We start from the raw sequence: 27,960 nt of genomic DNA on the forward strand, positions 1-27,960 counted from the left end.
CAGCACCACATAAAAATGAAGGCATTGTGTTGTGTCCATCTACACCTAAAAAATAAATAAATATTTTTTAAAAAAGAAAGAAAAAAAAATCTGTAGCAATGCTTTGTTCATCTGGCCTTTTTTCCTACCACCTCCCTGAATAGAGTCTTTTAAAACATTTGAGTCTTTATTTAAGCAATGAAGTTTCAGAATATAGTTAAGCCATTTTAAAGCACCATTCTTTTTTAATAATGGAAACAAAAATGCATAGTTTAACCACAGCAGTGAGAATGCTTCTTGCTGCCTTCATTTATGCCCCAGGTTCAATTTAGGTTAACCACATTTCCCTTCCTAACCAGAAAATTTCTGTGTCATCCTGCCACCCCTGCCCCCAAGCATGCTTGCCATTGCAATGACTTTTCAGAATTTGGTTTTTCTAACTTGGTCCAGGAATTGCTTCAGAAGCAAAGTGAGGGAGCACTGCCCCCACATGGAGTGCCTTCAAGGTTTTCATATTAGGACACTAACAGGGTAGCAGCCACAAGCAGAGGTCATGTGGGAAGGGAGGCCAACTCTGTGGGTCTCTGTTGCACAACCTCCATAGCCTGGGGCCAATTCAGTACACAAAAGAATTGCTTTGGATTTAAAATACACTGGAAACCATTCCTTCTCTCTAGGGGTAAGAGGACACAATAGCAGTCTGTTTTCTATATAGCAACTTAATGCAGTGATGGAGAAGTGGGTAGTAGGAAACTAGGTTTCTGTAGAGTGGTATCTACATGCCTAAGGTGGATACATTAAAGCAAAGTGAGGGGAAATGGAACTAGATACATTAGAAATCACCTTCTCAAACTGTTCGTAAGTTTATGATTACTTAATTCTCTTTAAAGTGTGACAATTTATGTGATTAAGTTACCAATACTTAACATTGTAGATAAATTGTAACCATGAAAACATGCAGAGTACTTTGTTCCACCCATTGAAAAAAATATTTTTATTTTTGTATTTGCTAGTTTATGAACCATTTTTTCCTTAAAATAGAAATTAGCTGTCGTGCTTTTTTCAGCATTTATCAGAAAATATTTTCCCTCTGTTTTTTATAAGGTAACTACTTGAAGAAAGGAACAGGTTAAATAGAAAAATTGCACTTTAAACTGTCATTTGCCATTCTAAGGGTTCCCCAGATAAGCTCTGCCTTATGTATAACACTCATGTATTCACTATACCTGCTAAATATATTACATTTTAACAAAATTGACTTTGGTTCCACTCTTTAGTAACTGAAATCTTTTCAAAATTATCTTATTGTTATAACTTATTTGTTGGTTAGAAAAGCAAATATATGTTCATTAAATGAAAAAGTTAAAACATAGAAAAAGGATGAAAGGAAAATAAAAATCATTTTATATAACCATCTTCCAGAAATGAGTAATGATATATAAAATGATATGCTTCTCTCTAGTTTTCATTCCGTATTTCTCACATTTTTGAGATATTGCTGTATATATATTAAATTTATTATCTCATTTTACTTTATTGTCATTAGAATTTTTCAAAAATATTAATGCCTATTTAGTATTTCTTAATTCTAGTATACTATATTGAGCCATTCTATAATTTTAGATGCTTTGTTTATATTTTTAACTAACTTACATAATATTGTGATAACAACTTAGTATATATATCTTTGCTTTACTTTTCACTGTCTTTTAAAATCCTGAAAGTGAGTGCGTGCGTATAATCTCAGTGGCTAGGAGGCTGAGGCAGGAGCATCCCAAGTTCAAAACGAGCTTCATCAGTTTAATGAGGCCCTAAGCAACTAAATAAGACCCTGAGTTTAATCCCTGGTACCAAAAAAAAAAAAACAAAAACACTGAAATTGAGATTCTTGAATTTAAAAACTATGAATATTTTCATATGTATCCTTTTACAGAAGATGATTACTTTCCTTAGGAAAGCCTACTATATAGTTAGCCTGTGACTGTCATCTCTGAGAACGTGGATTTTAGGGGTGTTCCCACCTTTTTCTGATAAGAATGACCCAGGGTACCTATACTGTTTCTGTAGACCATGTGGTTTATGCCAAACACCTGCTCTCTTTCTGGGGCTCTGGAATTTTGGTACATGCTCTGCAAACACTGCCTACTTGACCAGCACCAATAAAAACCATGAACATTGAGTCTTCAACAAATTCCCCCAGTAGACAGAATGTCTTGTGTATTTTCACAACTAATTGGTAGAGTTAGGCACATCCTGTGTGACTCACCTGATGTGACTATGCGATTTCAGCTGATGGGACTTTCCCCCTGCTGGTTTTACTTTGGATTCTTTCTCCAAAATTCTTTAAATCTTAACTTTTAATTTTGACTATATGCTGGGTACCATGAATCATCCTAACAAATCATAAAGCCTGGGGGTAGTCTGGAGGACCCAAAGTATAACTATTTTCTGATACTTTACTGTCTATTTCCCACCCATTCCTCTTTGCTCCTAAGAAATCTAACTAAGGTCCTTTGCAAAGGCAGTGTCTGAGTCAAGTTAGTGTTAATAAGGGGAACTACGCACCTCTTCCCACTCTTCAGAGGTTGTGTCTCATAGACTTGGCCCAGACCCAAGAAAATGAGAGGATTTTAAAGAATCAAATTAACCAGAGAAAGAATTGGTTTTAAAGTTAGTGAAATTGTAAGCCATGCGCAGTGGCAAACACCTGTAATCCCAATGTCTCTGGAAGCTGAGGCAGGAAGATCATAAATTCAAGGCCAGCCTCACCAACTTAATGAGGCCCTAAGCAACTCAGTGAAACTCTGTCTCTAAAATAAAATACATTAAAGGGCTGGGGATGTGGCTCAGTAGTTAGAGTGTCCCTAGGTTCAATCCTTGGTACCCCCACCCCCCCAAAAAAAAGTCAGTGAAATTATGGGGCAAGATAACTTCTGTCCATTTATTTGTCTTATCTCCCTTTGACTCTGAGATAGTTTTCAAGTTAAGTACAAAAATAAGATGATTCAGTTCACTAGAAGTTATGAGTTGTCTCCTACCTGTAAAGCCCTATGTCATCATCTAAAATATACTTAAAAAGGTGAGCAAAATGAGTTTTTGCCCATTGAGAAAAATGATTGTAGGAAAATGTAAACAACAAGTCACATCTGGTTGGGAAAATCAGAAAAGGCATCAAGAATGATCTGATATTTGAGACAGAGATTAGAGGATGGAAGGATGTCTATTGAAGAAGGTTGACACTCTAAACAAAGGAAATAGCATGATGAAAACAAAGGAAGCATCATTAAGACCAGAGTTTCTTTCATGTAAGAATTTTAAAAATAGTGGCAATAAACAATGCAAAGATAGGCATACAGTGAAAGACCTGTAAGGCCAGAATGTAGAGTAAATGCCATATTTAGGAACTAGAAAGGAATTAAAGGTGTTTAAACAAAGGAACATGATCAGATATCTTTGGAACTGTTAATTCAGGAGTGGTCTTTATGATGATTTACTGGAGATTGCAGGAATTCTTCCACTTTGACATCTTGTTACCCTTATTTTATTTTATTTATTCTTTTGTGTATTGTGTTGAGATCGTACCTAAGAAATGGTTGCCTAATCCAACATTACAAAGATTTTCCCCACTTTTTAAAAAAATGTTTCAAAGTTTTATATTTACATTTATATCTTTGACCCATTTTGAGGTAACTTCTGCATATGGTAGGAAGTATAACATATGGAATATCCAGATGTTTCAGCACTATTTGTTAAAAAAAACTATCTCCTCCGCTTAGTACCTTCATGTCTTTGTTAAAACTCAATTGGATACATGTGTGGGTCTGTTTCTGGATTCTCTGTTTTGTTTTATTAATCATCTTTCTGTCAATATTACACTGTCCTGATTTTTGTAGCTTTATACTCAATCTCAAATTCAGGTAGTGTAAATCTTCAACTTTATTCTTCATTTGCAAAGTTGTATTAATTATTTTAGATCCTTTTTGTTTTCAAATGAATTTTAGAATTAGCTTAACAATTTCCACAAACTAGGCTTCTGGAATTTTGATAGAGTGAAGAATATGGGTCTTTATTATTTTTGGTTCGTTGTAATGTCTTTGTCTGGTATGTGTGTCAAGGCAGTGCAGGCCCAGAATGAATTGGGAAGAATTTTTCTCTCTTCTTTTTTCTGGAAGTTTGTATAGAATTAGTATCATCTCCTCCTTAAATATTTGTTAGACTCACTGTAAAGCCTTCTGGACCTTTCTCTGTAGGAAAGTTTTGTTGGTGGTTATGGTGGTTTATTCTTCATATTTATTTATTTATTCCTTTATATACTTTGGAACTATAAATTCAATTGCTTTAATAGTCATAAAACAATTTAAGTTATGTGTTTCTTTTGAGCAAGCTTTGGCAGTTTATGTCCTGCAAGGAATGTATTTATTTCATCTAAGTTGTCAAATTTATTGGCAGCAAGTTCTTCACAATATTCTTTTGTTGTCATGTTAATATCTCTAAAATTTTAAGCAGTGTCACTTCTCACTCCTGATGCAGGCCATTTGTGTCTTTCTTTTTTTCCTTAGAGATTTAACAGTATTGATTGCAGAGGACCAACTTCTGGTTTCACTGACTTTGTCCCTGTTGATTTTCACTCTGCGTTTTAATATCTCTTTTCCTCTGATTATTTTGCTTTTATTTCCTCTTCTTTTTACTAGATTTTTAAGTTGGAAGGTTAAATTTTTCCTAGTTTTTAAAGCAGAGATCATTAATTTGAGACTTAGTTCTAAGTCTTTTCTGGCATTTGGTTCTTTGAATCTCCCTCCAAGTGCTAGTTAGTGGCATACCACAAATTTTCAATACATTGTCTTTTCGTTGTCATTCAGTTCAAACTACTTACTGATTCCCTTTTGATTATTTTTTCATTGACTCATGGTTTAGAAGTTTAATTTGTTTTCAAGTATTTGGGGCATTTTCCAGATGTCCTGTTATTGATTTATTATGCCATTGTGGTCAGAAAACATATTTTGTATGGTTTGAGTTATTTAAAATTTATTGAGTTGTTTTATGACCCAGTGTATGATCTATCTGTGTAAATGTTTCATGTTAACTTATAAAGAAATATATATTATGTTGTTAATGGAACATTCTATAATATCAGTTAAGTCATTTTGGTTGATAGCATTGCTAAAGTCTTCTATATCTGCAAGTATTTTCATTCTGCTTGTTTCTTTAGTTACTTAGATAAGGGTATTAAATTCTGATTTTAATTGTGGATTATGCTATTTCTACTTGCAGTTCTACCAGTTTTTCCTTCATATGTTTTAAAGCTCTGCTATTAGGCATTATTAACCTTTAGGCTGATTATATTATTTTGATGATGTGGTCCCTTCATCACTATTAACTGTCCTTTTTTGTCCCTGGCAATGTTCTTTATATCTTTTTCTCGGTTATGTACTTCATCTAATAGTAACATATTCACTCCAGCTTTCTTTTCGTGAAAATTATAATAGTATTTATTTTTCCATATTTTTACTCTTTTATATTTAAAGTGTTTCTTTTTTTAAAAAAGCATATTTTTTTAATGTGGTGTCAAAGATCAAACCCAGTGCCTCATGCATGCTAGGCAAGCGCTCAACCACTTAAGCCACAACCCCAGCCCTGAAGTGTGTTTCTTTCTTTCTTTCTTTTTTTTTTTTTTTAAGTTGTCAATGGACCTTTATTTTATTTGTTTATATGCAGTGCTGAGAATCAAACCCAGTGCCTCACACATGCTAGGCAGGTACTCCTCCACTGAGTTACCACCCCAGCCCCTAAAGTATATTTCTTGAATGCAGAACTTAGCTAAATCTTGTTCTTTCATCCAACTTGTTTCTGCTTTTAATTTGTATGTTTTTATTTCATGTGTTTATTGATGTGGTTGGGTTTAAATCTACCATCTTGTTTTCCATTTGTCCCATTTATTCTTTCTTCCCTTTTCTGCCTTCTAATACATGGTTTTTCATAAAACCATCTTTTTTTCTTTTTCTTTTTCCTTTTTTTTTTTTTTTTTTTGAGAGGGGATAACACTATTTATTGCCCAAGCTGGCCTCAACTCCCTATCCTTCTACCTCAGTCAGCCTCCTGAGTACTTTCTTTTTAATCTTTAGCTATAACTATCCGGTATAATTTTTAGTTGTTGTGTTTGAACGTATAATGTATATCTTTAATTTATCATGATCTACTATCAAGTGATATTGTGTCTTTTCACAGTAAGAATCTTACAGAAGTTTATTGCTATTTCTCCCCTCCAAGGCTTCGTGTTATCACTGTCATACATTTTAATCCCATGTATATTATAAATTCCACAATACATTGTTATTATATTTATTTTGTTCAATACTGGGGATTGAACCCAGGGGTGCTCTACTACTGAGTTATACACCCAACCCTTTTTATTTTGTATTTTGAGAGAATCTCACTAAGTTTCTCAGGCAGGCCCCAAACTTAGGATCCTCCTGCTTTAGCCTCCCAAGTCCCTGGGATTACAGGTGTGTGCCACCACACCTGTCTTTATTTTTATATCAAACACTTATTATACTTTACAGGGATTTATATTTTGTAAAGTCCTTTATATTTACTGATACAGTTAATATCTTTGCTGTCCTCATTTTGATACAGATTTTTCATGTGATATTATTTCCCTTATTCCTAAAAGATTTCTTCTACCATGGTAGTGCAGGCCTGCTGAAGATTAATCTTTTTATATTTATATGTCTGAAAGATATGCCCACTGAATATAGAATTCTGTGTTGCTGGGGTTTTTGTTTTTGTTTTTGTTTTTAGTACTTTAAAATATTGCTCCATTATTTTCTCACTTTCCTTGCTTCCAACAAGAAAGCTACTACCATCTTTATCTTTGTTCCTGATTCAAAATTGGATTATGATGTATCTTCATGTCTATTTCTTCATATTTCTTCTGCTTGGGGTTCATTGAGCTTCTTAGATCTATGAATTATTGTTTTCATCAAATTTGGAAAAATGATTAATCATTATTTCTTTAAAGACTTTTTTGTTTGTTTCTTTGTTTTTCCTTTTCTCCTCTCCTATAGGACTCCAGGTACATAATAGACTGCTTTAAATTTCCCAGTGCTCACTGAAGCTCTATCCTTTTTTTTTTCTTTGCTTAGAATAATTTTAATTGGTGTGCATCCAAATTTGCCAGTTTATGTCTTCTGTATTTCTATTTAATATGCTTAGTGTCTCTTCTAGCATCTTGACCATATGGAATATAGTTATGAAAACTGTTTTAATGCCCCTATCTCCTAATTATATCATGTGTCATGTCTGTGTTGGTTTCAATTGACTTATTTTTCTCCTCATTATAGTTTGTATTTTCCTGCTTTTTTGCATGCTTGGTTATTTTTGATTGAGTGCCAGACATTGTGAATTGTATTTTGTTGCATGCTAGATATTTTTGTATCTCTGTAAATATTCTTGAGATTAATGCAGTCAAGTTACTGGAAATATGTCAATCCTTTCAGTGTTACCTTTAATCTTGTTAGGCAGGACTAGAGTTGCAATTAGTCTAAGGCGAATTTCTCCACTTTTAAGGCAAAACCTTTCTGAGTACTCTACTGATATCCTGTGAATTCTAAGTTTTTCCTCTCTGGTGTAACAGAACTATTTCTAGCCAAGTGTGAGCTCTGGCGATTATTTCTTTTGCTCCTTCTGAGTGATTATCTTCCAAGATTTTAGTAGTCTCTTTATGCCTATATATTGTAATACACTTGGACCTCCATATCCACAAGTTCCACACCTGTGAATTCAACTAACTGTAGATCAAAAATATTTGGAAAAAAGTTTCATCTGTACTGAACATGTCATTCTCTCAAACAATACAGTATAATAACTATTTGTATCGCATTTACATGGTATTAAGTATTGAAGGATTCTTGAGATGATTTAAAGTGTATGAGAAGATATATGTAGATTATATGCAAATGCTGTGCCATTTTACATAAGAGACTTGAGCATCTGCAGGTTTGGGCATCTGCAAGAGCTCCTATGACCCTCAACTTCATATACTGAGGGATGACTATACTCAGCTAAAGGCTTTAGGGAGACCCTGTGTATATCCAGAGCTCTCTATGCAGCTGTTTATACTGTGTTCTCTGCACTGTGAATTCTAGCCCCTTTGACCTGTCTAGACATGGAGGTTCATCTCTTCCATTAAAGGATACTGTCAGGCTCCACTGAGACCTAGGATTCTCTCTAGGCAATAAGATGAAAAACATTTGTGAGATTCACCTCATTTATTTCCCATCTCTCAAAGACTACTATCTTTCATTGCCATATTTTAAATGTCTTATGACTCTTGTTTCATATATTTTATCTAGTTTGTTTGGTTTTGGTTTTTAACAAATATAAAATTTTCTCTCTGTAAATTTTATGGTGCCTTTGTGTTGCTGTACCCTAAGTGTTCATTTATTGTGTCTGTTGGATACTTCAGCCAAAGTGAAAAATCAAAAATGACATCAATGTTTTGTACCTAGTTGACCTGAAAAACATGATGATAAAGTTGCCATAAAAGATGATAGCTTTTAGGGCTGGGGTTGTGGCTTAGCGGTCGAGTGCTCACCTGGCCCTGGGTTCGAACCACAGCACCAAATAAGAATAAATAAATAAAATGAAGGTATTGTGTAAAAAAAAAAAAAAAGAGATGATAGCTTTTAGAGAAATATGGATTAGTTTAAGGTCAGATTAATGTTGGAGTGCTGTCAGATTCTCCAGATGAAAGAGTCAAGAGTTCCAGAAAGGTAAAGTGGGAAATCATCTTTGTAGACTGATAGGTAAATAAGTTTTTATAAACAAAGACCCAAAATTTGGGAAGGTAAAAATTGGTGAATATGTAAAGAAGGTTGAAATGGCTGTCAGAACTACCATGCTTTCCTGTAATTGAACTTTGAATTTGACATTGTTTCTTTTCAACTGATACCAAAAGAAAAATATGTTGTGTTCTGTGTTTGCATTATTTGATTATTAATGCTATAGATAATTTTTGTATAGAATATTTTTCTCAAAATTAAACATGTACTATAGAAAATGAGCTTAATCAAATTATGTGCATGTGCAAAAATGGCATAATAAATTCCATTATAATTATAATGCCCCAATAAAATTTTTTTAAAAAGCAAACACAGGAGCCAGAGGTATAGTTCAGTGGTAGAGCAGTTGCCTAGCATTATGTGCCAGGCCCTGAGTTCATTTCCCACCACCACAAAAATTAAAAAAAAAAAAAACACACATGCAAACAGAAGTATATGTAATGGGTCCTAGTGTAAGAAAGCTACCTGCAACATCAAATAGCCAGTTCTCTCAGCATCTGTCTGCCCAGGAACCAGAGGATATATAACTCGTATTTTTGTGAAGATATAATCTCTCAGAAAACAGAAAATTTTTGTCTCCTGGTATTCCAATATAATAAAGAGACTGAAATTAAAAAATCTAAATAAAGTATTTTTTCATTAGATTCTGATTGTTATTATGAATTCTACATTGACTATAAAACTAAATTAGGTAGTGCTAATAAAGTACATATTACTAAACTTATATTTTATTTCTGCTTTGTTCCAAACAACATACTAAGTGCTCCTAAAGCATTCAAAACAAAGATACTATTAATTTTTTTTTTAAACTCAGAGATGCCCTCAATCATCTGGTTATATGTACAGTTCAGAAGAAAACATGCATAAGAAACCACTGGAGAACACCCATAAGACCACATAGTAAATTATATGGTCTAGGCTATATATGAAGGAGAAAGTGCAACATTAAGGATTCGCCATGTTTCAGAGGGACTTCTGAAGGAGATAGTTTCTAAGTGGAGTCTTAGAAGCTTTAGTAGATAGCTAAATTGTAGAACCAACCTAGATGCCCTTCAGTAGATGAATGGATAAAGAAAATGTTGTATATATACACAATGGAATATAATATTACTCACAATTAAAAGAGAATAAAATCATGGCATTTGCAGGTAAATGGATGGAGTTAGAGAATATTATGCTAAGTGAAGTAAGCCAATCCTAAAAAACCAAATGCCAAATGTTTTCTGATATGTGGATGCTGATCCAAATTGGGGGGTGGTGCATGGGAGGAATGGAGGAACTTTAAATAGGGCAAAGGGGAGGAAAGGGAAGGGAGAGGGCATGGAGGTAGGAAAGATTGCTGGGAGCCATTAGCCAAGTAGGTATGACAATTTCCTTGCCAGCGTACCCCATGTTGCTTAGTGGAAGGACTCGTGGAAATAGGACATTTTGCAGTGACATTGCATGTAGGTGACCTTGCTCAAGGACCAAGGCGGATCCGGGTTTAGGGTGTTCCCGGTTTAGGATGATCCGGGTTTAGGGCGTTCCCAGTTTAGGACTATCCGGGTTTAGGGTGGTTCCAGGTTTAAGATTATTCCTGCTGGGAATAGGGCATATCCCGCTGCCTGAGTTCCCCTTGAGTTCTCACGGGATTCAGACAGTATTTTTTGGGAGACAGAAGCCCAGTGGGGGTGGATTTGGGCAGAGAACGTGGATTTCCCCAGAACGTGATTGTAGACCGCTGGTGTGAGTTCGGGAATAAAGAGTTGCTGTTTGAATCTACAAGCTGTGTGGTGGCTCGTGATTTTGTGCCCAGCCAGACTGTGGCAAAAGATGGTGGAATGAGATGGATATCATTACCCTAAGTACATGTATGAAGACACGAATGATATGTCTCTACTTTGTGTACAACCGGAGACATGAAAAATTGTGCTCTATATGTGTACTATAAATTGTAATGCATTCTGCTGTCATGTATAACAAATTAGAATAAATAAATAAATTTTTAAAAAGCTGTAGTAGAAATAAATCAAGAGAAAATGTTGCTTATTGGGGTCAGAAATTGGTGTTGAGCACTGGCTGGGGAGTCAGATTCGTTTATTAATTCGTAGAACTTTCGAGCATGTGCTGTGTGGCAAGCCCCAGAGATACAAGTGCTTAGTGAGCCAAAGTATTTGTGTCCTGAGGGAGCTTTTATCTCAGTGAAGAAGCCAACTGTAAGTGATCACACAAGTAACTGAACAAGAGAAATAACTGATAGTTTAAAAACTAACTGCACAGCAAAAATCTAAATAGGGAGAAATGGTAGTGAAGGATGGAGGGGTTACTTTAGATTTGATGTTCATGGAAGGCCTTTCTGAGGATATAACATCTAAGTTGAGATCTGAAAGACAAAAAGCAGTCAGCTATGGGGGAGGGAGAATTTTCCAGGAAGAGGAAGGAACTGAGGCCAAGACCTGAAAGAGGAACTGGCATAGTTTGTGCAAGGAATATGAAAGGTGAAACATGGAAGATGAACATAAAAGTGGTTAGAGTTCAGAGAGGTGTTACGAAAATGCATGTGATACACACATGAAAGTGCTTTGAACATAGGCTCAACTAAAACTAAAGAAAGAAACCAGCTGGGTGTGGTGGTGCACAACTGTAATCCCATCTGCTCTCCATGCTGAGGCAGAAGGATTACAAGTTTGAGGCTAGCCATGGCAATTTAGCAAGACCCTATCTCAGAATAAAAAAAGCTAGAGATCTAGCTCAGTGGTAGAGTGCTTGCCTAGCCTGCATGAGGCCGGAGTTCTGTCCCCAGCAAAGCAAAGAAAGAAGCCTATAACTTTGTTTTAAGATTACCTTGTTACTATTCAAGGACTGTTCATTCAACTAATGTTATTGAGTGCCTATTATGTTGTAGCAGCTCTTCTAGACCAATCAGGTATGTGTACTGAGAGCTGAGATGGAGACAAAAGTATAATGGAAGCTGATGCTGGGGCCTTGGTGGGGAAGGGTGATCATTTTAAGGGGATAAATAAATCAGTGGATAGAAGATTTGTGTTGAGGAGTTTGAATTTAAAATATTAAGAATTAGGATATTACCATGGGATCTTATTCAGTAAGAAAATCTGTTATAAAAATTATTACAAAAGCTGTGAATAGGATAAATTGGAAACCAAAGAAATTAGAAGCAGAGAGACCAGCTGGAAGAGGGTTGATATAAAACAGGTGTGAAGCAGCAGAGGCAACTGTTGGCAGTGGAAACAAGTGTGGGGCAAGGACCCAGGAGTTGAGCAAGTATCCTACTTCTCAACTTATTGATTTACAATTTATGTATCGTATTTTATTATTCTCTTACTGTGTGTTTTGTGGAATTGGGTCAATGATGACCATCTTTTAACCTGTGCTTCACATATTACAGTCTTTTTTTTTTTGATGCAGATAACTTCTAAACAGCATTTCCCCCCCATAAAATTAACTACATCACACAAAAGTATGGTTTCAAAAGTAACAGGCAGTAATGAGAAATACAGGATATTTACACACGATCATTTTAGTCTCCTCGCATAATATAACATTTCTAATCTTTTATGAGATGTCCCAAGGTAGAACAAGTAGGCAAGCCATTCCTGATTTCCTGATCCACAGAAATTGGTGAGACATAATAAATGTTTATTGTTGCTTTAGGCCACTGAGTTTGGTGCAATTTGTTATATAGATATGCAGATATGTAGCCGTAGATAACTAATGTACACATCCACATCCTTTGCCATCTGACTGCAGTGCCCTTCTGCTGTGGGAGCGTCCTGTGATGTACTTTCATGTCCTTTAACTCTGGGCTCAGCTATTTGAATTGCTTTGGCCAGTAGAAGGCCCTCTTGAGTCTCTACTATCAGTGAGAGAAAAACATGCCCTGGCTAGCCTGTAGGTCCTGGAAGAATGAGATAAACTGGAGTGGACCCTCTTGAGCCAACCCAGAGATGTGTAGTAAGCTGTGGAGCCACCAGCCTACATGAGCCAGTTGCTTCAAAGCCCATAAACAATAATAAACAATTGTTGTTTGAAGCTATTGGGTTCAAGAATAGCTTTACCAGTTGTAAACCATAGTCAATGTTAGACATCTGTGGGGATTTGGGTGTCTAGGCTAAGCCTGTCATTAGGGAGCTGGTTTGAGGAGTTTAACCAGAGGCTTCTAGCCTGAGGACACAAGTCCTACCTTCCAGTGGTAGAAAGCATTAAGTAACCTGAATGTCAACCCTCTCCATGTTGTACATAGCAAAAATTTAGTACTTAGGTGAGTTTCAGAAAAGCCATATTAGAACTGTTCATAATATGACAGTATTTTTTTAAAGTTTTTGCAGTTTATTAATCCTTTTCTGAAAAATCTACACAAATCCCTACAAAGTCATTGCAAATCTGTATACCTTCTTTGCAAGCAGCTTTGCAAACTCTTCCCATAAAAATGGGTGAAGGAGAACAAGTGAGGTTGACTAGACAGAGGGAATTAGTGTGTTTGAGTTAAAAGAAGCTAATTTATCTGACCAATGTGGAAAGGTGTTCATGTTGAACTTTTTATTTTATAGATTAGAAATAGGAAAAGTTTAGAATCAGGCAGAAAACCTGTAACACATGATGGCATACTCCAGCAACTTGGGAGACCAAGGCAGGAGGATCAAAAGTTCAAAGCTAGCTTCAGCAACTTAGCAAGACCCTTAGCAACTTAGTGAGACCCTATCTCAAAATAAAACATTTTTTAAAAAAGGCTAGAATGTAGCTTAGTGGTAAAGCTCCCCTGGATTCAATCCCCAGTTCCAAAAAGAAAAAGAAAGGTTTATTTTCCTTTCTTTGAAGTTAAAAATATTCTGTGTGTGTGTGTTTGTGTGTGTGTGCGAGCACGTGCTCGAGCGCACGCGCGCATAAAACCTGTTTTAAAAAGGAAATGTATATTTTAAGAGGTTTAAAAGTGAGACAGTGAATGCTGTATAAAAGCATTAAGACACTCCAGGGTGTATTTCATTGGTCCATTTACCTACAGCCTGTCCCTTACATTGTACCCAAGGCATGTATTAACGAGCTAATAAAACATACCACGTCATGTTTTATTGTTTGTTGGGCATCTGTTCTAGCTTACATCATTCACAGATCCAAGACTTTGAAGATGCCAGTAGTGATGATGATAATAAATATCTGTAATTTTATTAGGCATCCTTTTTTCACAAGGTAAAAACAATGTTAAATCATTTGTTAGAAATGAAAATGTCAAATTTATTCCAATTTTAATACTATTGAGAGTCTTTTAAAATGGTTTGTTGTAATTATGAAGTGTATCAAACATACAAAAGTATATATGAGCTGGGCACAGTGGTGCTCACCTGTAATCCCAGTGGCTTTGGAAGTTAAGACAGGAGTTCAAAGCCAGCGTCATTAACTTAGTGAGGTACTGAGCAACTCAGTGAGACCCTATCTCTAGATAAAGTATTTTAAAGGGCTGGGGATGTGGCTCAGTGGTTAAGCACCCCTGGGTTTAATCCCCCAATACCCAAACTTAATTAATTAATTAATTTAAAAGTTTATATAATACATACAATTTAAAAGTAAAAATAAAAACCCCTGGCACATACTAACACATTTAAGTAGTAGTATATATTTTTTTCTTTTTTTATCTTGCAATACTAGGAATTGAGCCCAGGGCTTCCTACATACTAGGTAACTACCCACAAGGTACATCCCCATCTGTTTTTATTTTATTTTGAGCAGGGTCTCACTAAGTTTCCCAGGCTGGCTTCAAACTTGCCATCACCTGACTCAGCCTCTCATGTAGCTAGGAGTACAGGTGGGCATCATCACACTCAGCTATAATTTTTTAATTCCACAAAATGTTTTTACTTAAAGAGGTTCAAAAGTGGCAAAGGTGTTGTGAAGCAAATATACTAGAAGTTAAATGTTCAAGTATTAAAAATGCAAAGATAGTGAAGATCAATATAGATATTGAGAAGGAAGAAAAGCTGTTGGTAACTGAGAAAGCTTAGTATGCAAAATAGCCCATTTGATTAAGTAGACCCTCCAGTTTAGAGTGGATCTAGTTGCTGTATGTTTTTATTTGTTAAATCTTTAAATTGAATTTATACACCATTCAAAGCACTCTAGGTCACTCACTGTCAGCTATCACAGCAAAACATCTTAAAAGGCAGTTTATTTGCCTGAGAGATGAAACACCGCTGCTAAGCATGTAAATTGTTTAATAGAATCCCATTCTGATCAAAGGACAAGAATAAACTGTTCAGAAAGTGAAACCCAAGCCTTCAATTACCATGTCTATATGGCAGTGAGTCCCCATTTTATCTCCATCCCAGATCACTCCTGAGTTCTAGAGCTAAATAGCTGCTTACTCGGTATTTCTACTTGGAGGTCTACAGGCATTTCAGACTAAGCACATCTAAGACCAGATATATGATGCAATCTTCCAGAACCACTCACTGTTCTCTGTCTTCATGAAGAGCATCACTATTCCTCCAGATTTCAAGCCAACAATTTGGGAGTCCTCTTTAACACTTCTGTTTCTTACCAGGCTCACCCCTGGGGCTGCCTTCCTCCATTTCCTATGTCACCACTATTGCCGGAAGCATAACTGAGAGGGAGCAGAGAATGCAGTTGCTCCTGCGCACTCTTTTCAAAAGCAGACTCTATTGGTTTAAGAAAAAAAGGGCTAAAAATTCAATGACTCCCCTCCTATCGTCTCCCATTCAGTGGTGGCAATCTGGGTTCCTTTCCCTTGAATTTTAGTTGGCTTAAGAGCACTCAGCCAGTACAATACCACAGAAATAGTGTTATGTGACTTCTCAGACTGGGTCATAAAAGGGTGTCTTATAATATTCCCTCTCTTGAAACACAGCGCCCCCTTGGAAGTAACCACCATGCTTTGAGAAGCCACATGTAGACATCGTGGGTAGGTGCTCTAGTCATCAGTCCCAGATGGACCTGAGTGATGTGGGGGTTAAGAAGCAATCTTATTGGAAGTGGATCCCTGTAATTCAGCCATTCTGTATCCCAACCAACCAAATCATCCCCAGCTTTCTGAATCATCCCCAACTTATCTGGTCTTCCAAATTGTGGCCCCAGCCATCGTAGAGCAGAGATATGTCATCTTCATTGTGACTTGTCTAATCTTGACCCACAGAATCTGTGAGCATAAAAAAATGGTGGTTGTTTTATGCCACCAAGTTTTGGGATGGTTTGTTATGTAAAAAATAGATAACCAGAATATGGATTTTTCAACAAATTTTAAGACAGTATATTAATATGATAGTTGTTAAGTCCATGCTAAAAGACATGGGGAGGAATAGTATAAATATGCTTTCAAAGTATCATGGATTGAATCCTAAAATATAGTTGTATTAGTCAACTTGAGCTTCCATAAACAACATAAAATTCCTTCTTTTCTTCCTTCCATCCTTCCTTTCTTCCATCCTCCCTTCCTTTCTTTGTGGTGCTGGTCATAGAACCCAGGGCCTCATATATATTAGGCAAGTGCTATACCATTGAGCTACATCCTCAGTACTTTTTTTTTTAGTTGGACACAATACCTTTATTTTTATTTATTTATTTTTATGTGGTGCTGAGGATTGAACTCAATGCCTCACACGTGCCAGGCGAGTGCTCTACCTCAGCGCAGCCCTTTTTATTTTATTTTGAGACAAATTATAAGTTAACCAGGCTGTCCACAAACTTGCGATCAGCCTACAGAATAAATTTATTTTCTTACAGTTCTGGAGGCTAGAAGTCCCAAGAGAAAGTTTCTAACCAATTTGGTTTCTGGTAAGGGATTTCTTCCTGACTTGCTAACAGTCACCTAGCTGTGTCCTCACATAACAAAAAGCACTAGTAAACTCCTTAGTATCTAATAACAATCAAGGACATTAGATAAGAACAGTAATCCTGTTAGATCAGGGGTCTACCCTTATGACCTCATTTAATTGCTTTCTTGCTTCACACAGTCACACTGAGGATTAGGGCGTCAACATTAGAATTGGAGGGTGGGGGCAGGGACACACTCATTCATCTGTAACAGTAGTCAAGAGTGGTACCTTTATAATTCTTTTTGTTCATTTGTTTGTTTCATGGCGCAAGGGACTGATCCCAGGGCCTTATGCGTGCCCAGGCAAGTGCTCTACCACTTTGTTCATGCCCTCACTCCCCTGCCATCAGTGGCACAAGCTAAACTGACTTTACCCTGCATCTGCTTACCCTGGTGTTAGATGCTGGCTGCCCCGCCTGTGGTTAAGATGCCTTCATCTCTTCTCAGAGATACTCCAAGCAACCTCCTCATTTGCTAACCTGTAGATAGTCCGCCTGCTGTAGTTTGGATCTTGAATTTCCCCCAAAGGCCCGTGCATTGAAGGCTTGGTCCCCAGGCCATGGTGCTTTTTGGAAGTAGTGAAATTTTTAGGAGATGGGGCCTAATGGAAGGGACTTAGGTTGCTTGGAGTGTACCCTTCAAGGGGTTACTGGGACCCTGGCTCTTCCTCTGCCTCTCTGCTTCCCGGCCACCATGAAGTAAAAAGCCTTCCTCTACCACGCGTTCCTACCAGGATATACTGTGTCACCACAGGCACAAGCAAAATGGCAAAGCAACCATCGACTTAAACCTCCAAAACTATTCCTCAGTTTAAATTGATTACTCAGGTATTTTTTACGGTAATGGAAAGTTAACTAATACACCTCTAATCCTAGTCTGTTCTCCACACTGGCAGAGATTTAAAAATACTGATGCTCCATTTCTACTCCCCACCCCACCCCCATCTAATGACATCCCATTGCTCTTGGGGAAGAGGGGGGACAAAATCCCAGAAATGAATGAAAATACACTTTAGCCTGACCCCAATGTGTCCCTCTAGCTTCACCTTGACATACTCCCCATCGCTATCTGGATTCAGCCCTAGTAGCCTTAGGTATGCCATTTTCTTTTGTATCTACAATCTTTGTAGCCTGAAATACACTGGTAAGACAGTCTCAAATTTGGCTGGTCAGTATGTACATCAGAAGATCTTTTCTAGAAAACAGTTGGGCAGAATGTTTTAAGGGACTTTAAAATGTTCAGGTCTGTTGACCAATTAATTCTCATTGTAGACTCCATCTGTAGTAAGTAAGCATCCTCTAAGATCATCACCAATGAATCCTACCTCTTAATATTGCTCATGTGATCACTGCCAACATTGTACTAGGGTTGATCTGTCAACTAATTGCATATAGCAGAAATGATGGTATGGCACTTCCAATATTAGTTTATAAATGATTATGAAGCTTCCTTCTTGTATGTGCTCTTACTCTTCTTGGGTCACTTACACCAAGGGAAGCTAGCTATGAGATCATGTGAGTAGACCCACAGAGTGGCCTGTGTGACAAGGAGCTAAAGCCTATGGCCAGCAAGCACTTACATGAGCTTAGAAGCAGATTCTTCAGCCCCTTCATGTGACAGTAGCTACAGCCACCTTACTGAGATATTCCTGGATTAATGATCCTCAGAAACTGAAATAACAAATTTTTAAAAACTATTTCTTTAGTTGAAGATGGAAACAATACAATATCTTTATGTATTTATTTTTATGTGGTGCTGAAGATTGAACCCAGTACCTCGTGCATGTGAGGCATGTGCTGTATCACTGAGCTACAACCCCAGCCCATAAATGTTGTGTTAATACAACAAGTGGGGAGGGGGGTTATTATAGATCAACAGATAACTAATACACTATCGTGAAAAAATTCTCCTAAAATGTTTTAGTAGTTGTTAATGTTACCATGTACAGACTTCCTGTAATGTAAACCTTTTCATCTTAGGAAGTGAATTCATTGAAGTGTTTTCAGGAGCAAAAAAATTGAAAACTCAGTAAAATTAACACAAAAGTAAGAAAAAAAGATGGTTTACATGCCAATTTGATAGTTTCAAGATCCTTTTCTATCTCTTTGATGTCTTTAATGTCATATTTATTATCAGGCTGGTGGAAGTTTAGCCTCAATGGCCCTCAGTATGTCTGATTAAGACTGTGCAATCTCCAGAAGAGACAGTTCTCATTTCTACCTGGGTCTCTTGAAACTTTCTGGTAGATTTCTTTCATATCTCAATGGCTAGATTTACCATACACCCATTTCTAAATTAATATTTGGTAGGAACAGTAAATAATAAAATAAAATAACTAATAAAATAACTAATAAAATAAGGATTTTGTTAGTAAAGGGGTAGAGAATTCTGCCCTGTCCACAGTAAGGAGGGATCTTGTTTCACTTTTTGAGCAGTGCATATTGCTCTTGCACTCAGTCCCCACTGGCCACCATGTTAACCTCATTCCTACTCAACCCATCTAAATTGTACATGTGATCATGTCGTTTCCTACTGAAAACAGTTCACAGTACCTAATTGATATGATCCAAAGCTCAGGGCCTCTTACACCCCACTGGCTTTCTTTACCTACATCTCCCACTATATATTTCAACAATATAGGCTAGTATTGATGCCTCGAAATCATCCCCTGTATTATCTTCCTAGCCAATTCCAGTTTGTTATTCAGAAACAGACTCAGTTAAGAGTCATCACTAAAGCCTCTTTTAACCCTTTCTCTGGACTTTACACATACCCATTTGCTTTATAATCCCCTGCTGAACTTATCCTAATATCAAAAACTAATGCCTAATTCTTAAATCCACAGTGTCTGGTATGTACTAAATAACCACAAAAATTAGTGAACTGCATCGATTGTACATTCCCACGATATGTCAAGCACCAACCTACACTGTGCATTTTCAAACAGGCTATTTCTCTTTAGTGCTGTCCAGTTAGTTTATCTCAAAGAGTTACTCAGATTTCCCTCTGCCACTACTATACAATCTGTCCCAGAAATATCTGCTGCCCTGTAGCTTTCAAACCTCCCCCCATCCCAGGTGTAGCACCTACTGGTGGTAAGATTTCTTGCTGTAAAATAGGATTCCTTCCTCCATCCAGACCCCTCTTCTTCAGCATGCTTGTTCCCCATATAGCTTAACAAGAACTGACTGGTGGAGAGGGAAGGAAGGGGCCGATCAGCGCTAGACCAAGAAGTTCTTACATTTTAAATTCCTTGTCAACCCTTCTGTCTAACTCACGAGTAAAATTTTTAACAGCTCTATTCCTTGAATAGAAACATTTAAAAAGAGCCTTTAGTAAATCTTACTAGCTTTTTTCCCCATGATTTACATGGGTGTAAAGCTTCCAGATTGTTATTTTATTATCTCCTATTTGACTGCAATATAAATCAAAGCAAAATATTTCATCCTATTAGATGATGTTGTTAAAATACTATACTTTTCCCTCTCCCTCTGGATTCCTGAAAACATATTTACCTATTGTTTCTTTTTACTCATATGCCCGTGTCTCTTCAATGAATATTATTGAAAGGTTTAATTTACAGGTTTGAATGCCTTTTTGATGCATTGATGAGATATGTCATTTCCTCTTTAACACAACCTACTCTTAAACCATAAAAATATTAAGCATTGCATATATTTCTATTATGTGTTAAGCAATAGAATCCAATTGCTATACATCTGAGACTCATCTCTGCTACTTAATAGTACTGTCTGATCTTGATCAAACTACATTCTTGACCTCCTTAACCTCCTTATCTATTAAATGGGAATGATGATGCTTAAGATTTTTGAGGGCTGATATGATAAATAATGCAAAAGTATCCTCATGTAATTAGCTCTCAGGAAATATTAGATTCCATTCTTCTTGCTTCCTTCTAATCCCTAATTGTAGAGATTTATTGAAAGCTTCCTATGCTTGATTTATTTATTTATACATGTATATATATTATATAATCTTTATGTGTATATATAAAATTAATTTTTAATTTAATTTTAATTTTATATATACATGTATAAAGACTATATACATGTATATACGTGTGTATATACATAATTTTATATATGTAAAAGGATATTTTTTTTGTTGTTTTGTGGGGGGATACTGGGGATTGAACTCAAAAGCACTAACCACTGAGCCACATCCCCAACCCTGTTTTGTATTTTTTTAGAAAGAGGGTCTCACTGAGTTGCTTAGGATCTCACCTTTGCTGAGGTTGGCTTTGGGTATTTTTTTTTGAGGGGGGGTTCTAGGGATTGAACTTAGGAACTCTCAACCACTGAGCCATATCCCCAGCTCTATTTTGTATTTTATTTAAAGACAGGGTTTCAGTTGCTTAGCACCTTCCATTGATGAGGCTGGCTTTGAACTTGTGATCTTCCTGCCTCAGCCTCCTGGGCTTCCGAACTGCTAGGATTACGAGTGTGCGCCATCAAGCCCAGCTTGTAAAAGGTTTTAATAAATTTTTATATATGAAAATTATATATATAATTATATAAATATTTTATATGATTTTATATATGTATATTTATATCTATGTATATTATACATATACGAAATATAGTGTGCTATATGTATATAATTTTAATATATGTATATATAATTTATGTATATACATAAAAAGACTGTTTTGGCTGTCTTCTGAAAATATTTGAAAAGAACAGTTCAAAGAAAACATTTGAAATAGTGAAATGTGTGAGGGCAATGGATGTATAGTTCAGTGGTAGAGCACTTGCCTAGCATGCATAAGTCCCTGGTTTTATTCCCAGCATCAGGAAAATAAAAATAATGAAATGTGGCATTAGTGAGATCTAGTCACTTATCCAGCCCAAATTCAGATTACATTTATAAAGGCAGTGGCCCAGAGTATGAACCTGAAGTAGAGAGCAGGGAAACAAGAAATATTTGCATTACGTGTATATGTGTGTGTGGTGTTGGGATCAACATGATCACACGTGCTTAGCATGTGCTCCAACAATGAGCACATCCCCAGCCTCTGCATACTTTTCTAAAAGTACTTTTATCTCCATGGATAACTAGCTGCTGAGTTCCAAAACTCTTCTCTTCTGATCATGTGAAAGGGAGCAATTTGGCCCGACAGGTTCTTGTTAGCTTTGATATCTTCCCAGGCCAATTAGTTTGCCTTTATTCTGTGGCCATGGACCTGACCTTTAATCCCAGACAGCCACTTTCACAAATGTACTTTGGTCTCCTATGAATACATACAAATGCATCACCACCAGGAAAAAAGCAACTCAAAGTATGTGTTTGTCCGGCAATAAAGTAGCAAAGTAGCATGTTACATCTGAGTGATACCACCAATGCCACCCTCTTGGGCAAACATCATCTTATAAACTTCAGGTTTATGGTTTTTTTCCCATATTTAAACCTGCTTTACTTGAGCAAAAAAGTCATGAGACCTTTATTTTTCTAAATTATTGAAGTTCTGATAGTCATTCAATAAGTATATTGACTTACCTTCCTGAAAATAAGAAAATAAGTCAAAAGTAAATATTCACTGACTATATCATCTTTTAATATATAATAAATTTTCAGTAAAAACTGCATGTATTCTAGAGAATTGGGGGATTGAGGCAGGAGGATTATAAGTTCAAGTCTATCCTCATCAATTTAGTGACACCCTAAACAACTTAATGAGACCCTGTCTCAAAAAATAAAAAGGGCTGGGGATGTGATTCAGTGGTAAAGCACCCCTAAATTCAATCCCTAGTACCAAAACAACAACAAAAACTGCATCTATATAACTTGATGCTGTATGCATATTTAAATCTCATTCACTCTGATTATTCATTCATTTCATACCAATTCTATATATCTGGAGAGTAAAAAGTCTGGTATAGATGTGGTTATCTTATCTCCATATTTTACATTGTACATTAACTTTCCCTTTGTTCCTAAAAGAACAGAGCATGTTCTCTTAGTATATACATGACAAGCTGGTAGAAATGAATAGGGGGATTTTGTTTCATTAATAACCAAGTTCACAATAGGTAATAACTTAATGTTCAGGGAATAACATTTCTGATTAACTTAGGAACAGAATTATTAACTTATGGTGCAATTAACTGGTGGCAGTAGATTTCAGGGGACTATAAATTAATTGTTTCTTGGTTTCTGAATTTCTTAATTTTTTTCTATGATCATGTGTTACTTGCATAATTTAAAGTGTGAAAATTATGAAATAAAATCTCTAATTTCCCGTAAGAAATATATAATGAACAAAACTGAATCTTTGCTCATCAGAGATCCTGCAATTATTATTCTGAAATGGAATTATCTATATATCCTGTATGAGGATATCTACATTTGTATATTTATTTCTACATATCAATATGTAGGTATATATACCTATATATATCTATATACAATCTGTCCTTGAACTGTGAGCTTCTTGAGGATAGACTATTAATCTTCGTATCTAAATTATTTTACAAAGATCCCGACCCATGATAGAACCTTAATGTTTGTGTATGAATAAATGAAGTTGATATACCAATCATTAAAAGTTAAATGATGATCATGTAAATTTTTAAAAAGTTAAATTAACTATTTTAGAACACAAAATGGAAAATATTATCTCCATTAGTTCTTTTTAAATATTTTTATTAATCATTGATGAATCTTTATTTTATTTATTCATATGTAGTGCTGAGAATTGACCCAGTGCCTCACACGTGCTAGGCAAGCGCTCTACCACTGAGCCAAATCCCCAGCCCTACCTTTTTTCTTTAAGCTTTATTGAGATGCCTTTTACATATAAAATTCACCAACTTCCAACATATAATTCCGTAATTTTTGAGTAACTAAAAAGTGATATGACCATCACCATAAGCCAGTTTAGAACACTTTTCACACATACTTCTATATGGTCTCTCATGCCCGTTTATAGTCCCCAACCTCCAGCCCTGGACAACCACTAACCTACATTTCATATAAATGGAATCATGTAAAATATATAGGTCTCTTGTGTCTGACTTTTTTCACTTAACATAGTGCTTTTGAGATTCATCCATGGAATAGCATGTAGTGGTAGCTCCATTCTTTTTATTGCTGAATAGCATGCCATTGTCTGAATATGTCTACCCATCAGCTTTTAAAATTAAAAAAAGATAAACAGCTACTTAGAAACTACTACAGATGGGCTGGGATTATAACTCAGTGGTAGTGTGCATGCCTAGCATATGTGGGGCACTGGGTTCGATTCTCAGCACTGCATATAGATAAATTAAAGAAAGGTCCATCAAGAACTAAAAAGAATTTTAAAAATAACTAAAATAGGTAAACTGGGTTCTATTCATTCAGCAAACATTTATTGAAATAAATATAACTTTAGTGAATAAAATAATAAAAGATAACTAAGACTAGCCTTTGGGGAAATAGCTATGTAAGCAATTATAAAATTTGAAGAGAATTAAGTACTCTGTTAAAATATAACTCAAGTACTATTCATCAAAAGAAAATATTTGTGGAGATATTTTGATATTTGATATTCCTCAAAGAAATTATATTTGTACTGAATTGATTCAATTTCCTGGCAAGAAATGTGAGGAAATGATATTTCCTTTGTAGAGAATGATATTTTAAAATTTGTACAATGCAAAAGTATATATTCTACTTCAGAAACAACCAATTGTCCTGTGTGAATGAAATAGGGAATATTTTGGATAGGAGATGGAACTAAGAATTACTGCTTGCTAACTTAAAAGGAAGGCCTTAAGCCAGGCATCGGAGCTTACGCCTAGAATCCCAGTGACTTGGGAGGCAGAGTCAGAAGGATGGTGCGTTCAAAGCCAGCCTCAGAACTTTGTGAGGCCCTAAGCAATCAGCAAGATCTTGTTTCTAAATAAAATATAAAAGAGGGCTGGGTGAAGGACTTAAAAACAGCATACTACAGTGACACAGCCATATCGATGTTTATAGCAGCACAATTCACAATAGATAAACTGTGGAACCAACCTAGATGCCTTTCAGTAGATGAATGGATAGGGAAACTTTTGTGTATATATACACAATAGAACATTACTCAGCATTAAAAGAGAATAAAATCATGGCATTTGCAGGTAAATGGATGAAGTTGGAGAATACAATGCTAAGTGAAGCAAGCCAATCCCAGAAAACCAAAGGCTGAATGTTTCCTTTGATATAAGGAAGCTGACTCATAATGGCAATGGGGGGGAAAGCAAGGGAGGAATGAAGGAACTTTAGATAGGGCAAAGGGGAGAGAAGGGAAGGCAGGGGGTAAGGCAGTAGAAATGATGGTGGAATGAGTTAGACATCATTAACCTTAAGTACATGTATGAAGACACAAATGTTGTGGAAATACTTTGTGTACAATCAGTGACTTGAAAAATTGTGCTCTAAATGTATAATATGAAATGAATTGCTTTCTGCCATCATATATAACAAATTAGAATAAATAAATAATTTAATTTTAAAAAGAGGGCTGGGGATGTGGCTCAGTGGTTAAGCTCCCCTGGGTTCAATCCCCGGTACCAAAGAGGGGGAAAAAAAAAGGAAGACCTTAAATGTAGTGCTATGAAGTTTATCTTGATTCTATGAGTAGGAGTGAGACATTAAAGGAGAATTATTTCAATTCTTCATTATGACCAAATTAGGCAGGATAAAGGAAAGTTGGCATGGGGGCACACACCTGTAATCATAGCAATTCAGGAGGCTGAGGCAGGAAGATTACAAATTTGAGGCCAGCCTGCTCAACTGAGTGAGACCCTTTTTCAAAATAAAAGACAAAAAGGGCTTGGGTTATAGCTCAGTAGCTTAGTAGTAGCACCATCCTGGGTTCAATCCCCAATGTCTCAAAAAAAAAAAAAACAGTTAGGGGTGGGTGGGAGAGAGAGTAAAGGAAAGTGAAAAGAGGGAGAGAAAGAAAGACATCGAAACTCTGATGCCCCCCTCTTATATTGACCTTGTGATTGTATTTCACCCACTCAGTTAATTTTCCATCTCAAAATCCTGAATTTAAATCCTTATCCTGAATCTAATCACATCTGCAATGTCCCTTTTGCCCTGTACAACAACATTTCCTAGGTACCAGGGATAAGACTGTGGACATCTTTATGAAGGAGGGAGATTTATCGGCTGTTTCTTTGATAATCTTCTAACCTTGCAGAAGGTTGTATAGTTGTTTGTTTGGTTTTGGTTTTGCCATTTGGAGTTTATCCTAGTAAATGGTATAAAATGCAGATTAGACTTTATTTTTTCCAGATAGCTTTTTATAGTAAATGATACCTACCCCACCCATTTACTGAGAAGTCCAACTTTTCCTTAAAATATAGTGAATTCCTATATATAATTTGGTTGCTTTCTGAAGCTTCTATTTTGTTCCATTGTCCATGTGTCTAAAAAGTACATGTTTTTTAAATTACACAGGGTTTTTAGTATGTCACAGTATCTGGTAGGACTAGACAAAATTTGCTCTTCCTTTCCACCCCTCCCCCATGCATACATACAGTTCCTTGCTTTTCTGTTCTCAAGGTTTTCCCTACCATTTTTGTTTGTTTATTTTTTTCTACATGAACTTTAGAATCAACTTGCCTAATTTGGGGTGTTGTGGAGATTGTTAGTTTCATTGGAGAACTATGAGGTTAGTTAGCTCTTACTGTCTTTGAACATCATATGTCTTTACAGTCATTCAAGTTACTTTCCCCACTCCAAGTACTGGGGATTGAACTTGGCATTTTACCACTGAAGTATATCCCTGTATCCTGCCCCCCCCTTTTATTGAGACAGGGTCTCTAAGTTGCTGAGGTTGGCCTTGAACTTGCAATTCTCCTGTCTTAGCCTCTAGCTGGAATTACAGGTGTGTGCCACAGCACCTAGCTCAAGTCACTTTTGTTCCTTCAGTAGTATTGTAACATTTTCTTCATAACAATTTTGTACATTTTAAGTTTATTCCCAGTTTTTAATCTTTCTTTTTGTATAATGGAAGAGAAGATACTGTTTGTAATACTCTCTGATTAGTTTTTATGTATGAAATCTATGGTTAATACATTTATTATGTTAATTACAAATTATTAATTTTAACACCTCTCTCTTACTCAATTATCTTATTTGTAGTAGTTTTTTAGTTGAGCCTCTCGGTTTTCCCATTGCAGTTTATATTGTCTTCAAATAGCAATAAACTCTTCCCTGCTAATCTTTATACATCTGTCTTTCTCTGTCTCTTTCATTACATTGTTAAACAGCAGCGGTGTTGTGCATCTCTGTCTTATTCCTGATGTTAGTGAGGAAGGCTCCTATTTCTCCATAAGTATTTGCTGGTTTTGGGCTTATACACACACACACACACAATCCCCATCATGTTAAAAGAAATACACATCAGTTCCTACTTTACTCGTTTTTCGCACTCCCTGGATTAAATCCCCAGTACTAGGGATTAAACTCAGGGGCACTCGACTACTGAGCCATATCCCCAGTCCTATTTCGTATTTTATTTAGTGGGTAAGAATAGGAGGTGAATTTTATCAAGTGCCTCTTTAATGTGAATGGAAAAATACTGTGGTTTACATACTACTACATATTAACTTTTTATATATTAAAATACATTCTCAGGCCAGTCGTGGTGGCTCATACTTATAATCCCATCAACTCAGGAAACTGAGGCATGAGAAGGCAAATTCAAGGCCAACCTCAGAAAATGAGTGAGGCCCTAAGCAACTTAGTGAGACACTATAAAATCAAGATTCGGCATCTTTTAGTTCTGTTTTGTTGCATTAGCCAGTTTTGAATAGCTCTTTTCCTAACTCTTTTATTCATCAAAAACAGAAACAATTAAGTTACTCCTAAAATGCTTTTAATCTTGGCTTTTGTTACATTTTAGGAAAATTATATCACAGATGATATTGGAATATCAACTTGGAAGGAGCAGACTTTTCTCTCCCACGGTGCCTTACTAGCAAAGAGCTGCCAAGCTGCAATGGAATTAGCAAAGCATGATGCTGAGGTTCAGGATATGGCATTTCAGTATGGGAAGCACATGGCCATGAGTCATAAGGTATTTGCACACCCTTTATCTTTTGCCATACTTAAGCAGCTAAAGTGATATGCAAAAAAAACTTTTGCCATTTAATAAGCTACTTTTATATGTCAAAAAAATGTTTGTATGCTCAAAATCTGTCAGTCATAGATGGTGATTGTATAGTATAAACAGTATGATTGTTAAGTACTATATAATTTTGACAGAAGTCCACAGTTTACTTAAGCCATGTTGTTTGTTTGTTTTTTTGTTTGGTGTTTTTTGGTTTT

The 27,960-nt window shown here is 36.1% G+C and overlaps 1 protein-coding gene across 2 annotated transcripts in view; it reads left to right on the forward strand.

Annotated features, from left to right (window-relative positions):
• The window catches only part of Pdss2 (decaprenyl diphosphate synthase subunit 2), a 279,973-nt gene that overhangs the window by 196,370 nt on the left and 55,643 nt on the right, over positions 1–27,960 (forward strand). For both annotated transcript variants that reach the window (XM_046430499.2, XM_046430505.2), the window contains one exon: positions 27,536–27,709. In XM_046430499.2, the coding sequence (XP_046286455.1) occupies positions 27,536–27,709 (174 nt within the window). The remainder of the gene's footprint in view (positions 1–27,535; positions 27,710–27,960) is intronic.

This window comes from Marmota monax, unplaced genomic scaffold, assembly GCF_021218885.2.
Source record: "Marmota monax isolate L192 unplaced genomic scaffold, Marmota_monax_Labrador192_F-V1.1 WCK01_AAM20220418_F8-fsc00013, whole genome shotgun sequence".
In the NCBI taxonomy this organism is placed as follows: Eukaryota; Metazoa; Chordata; class Mammalia; order Rodentia; family Sciuridae; genus Marmota; species Marmota monax.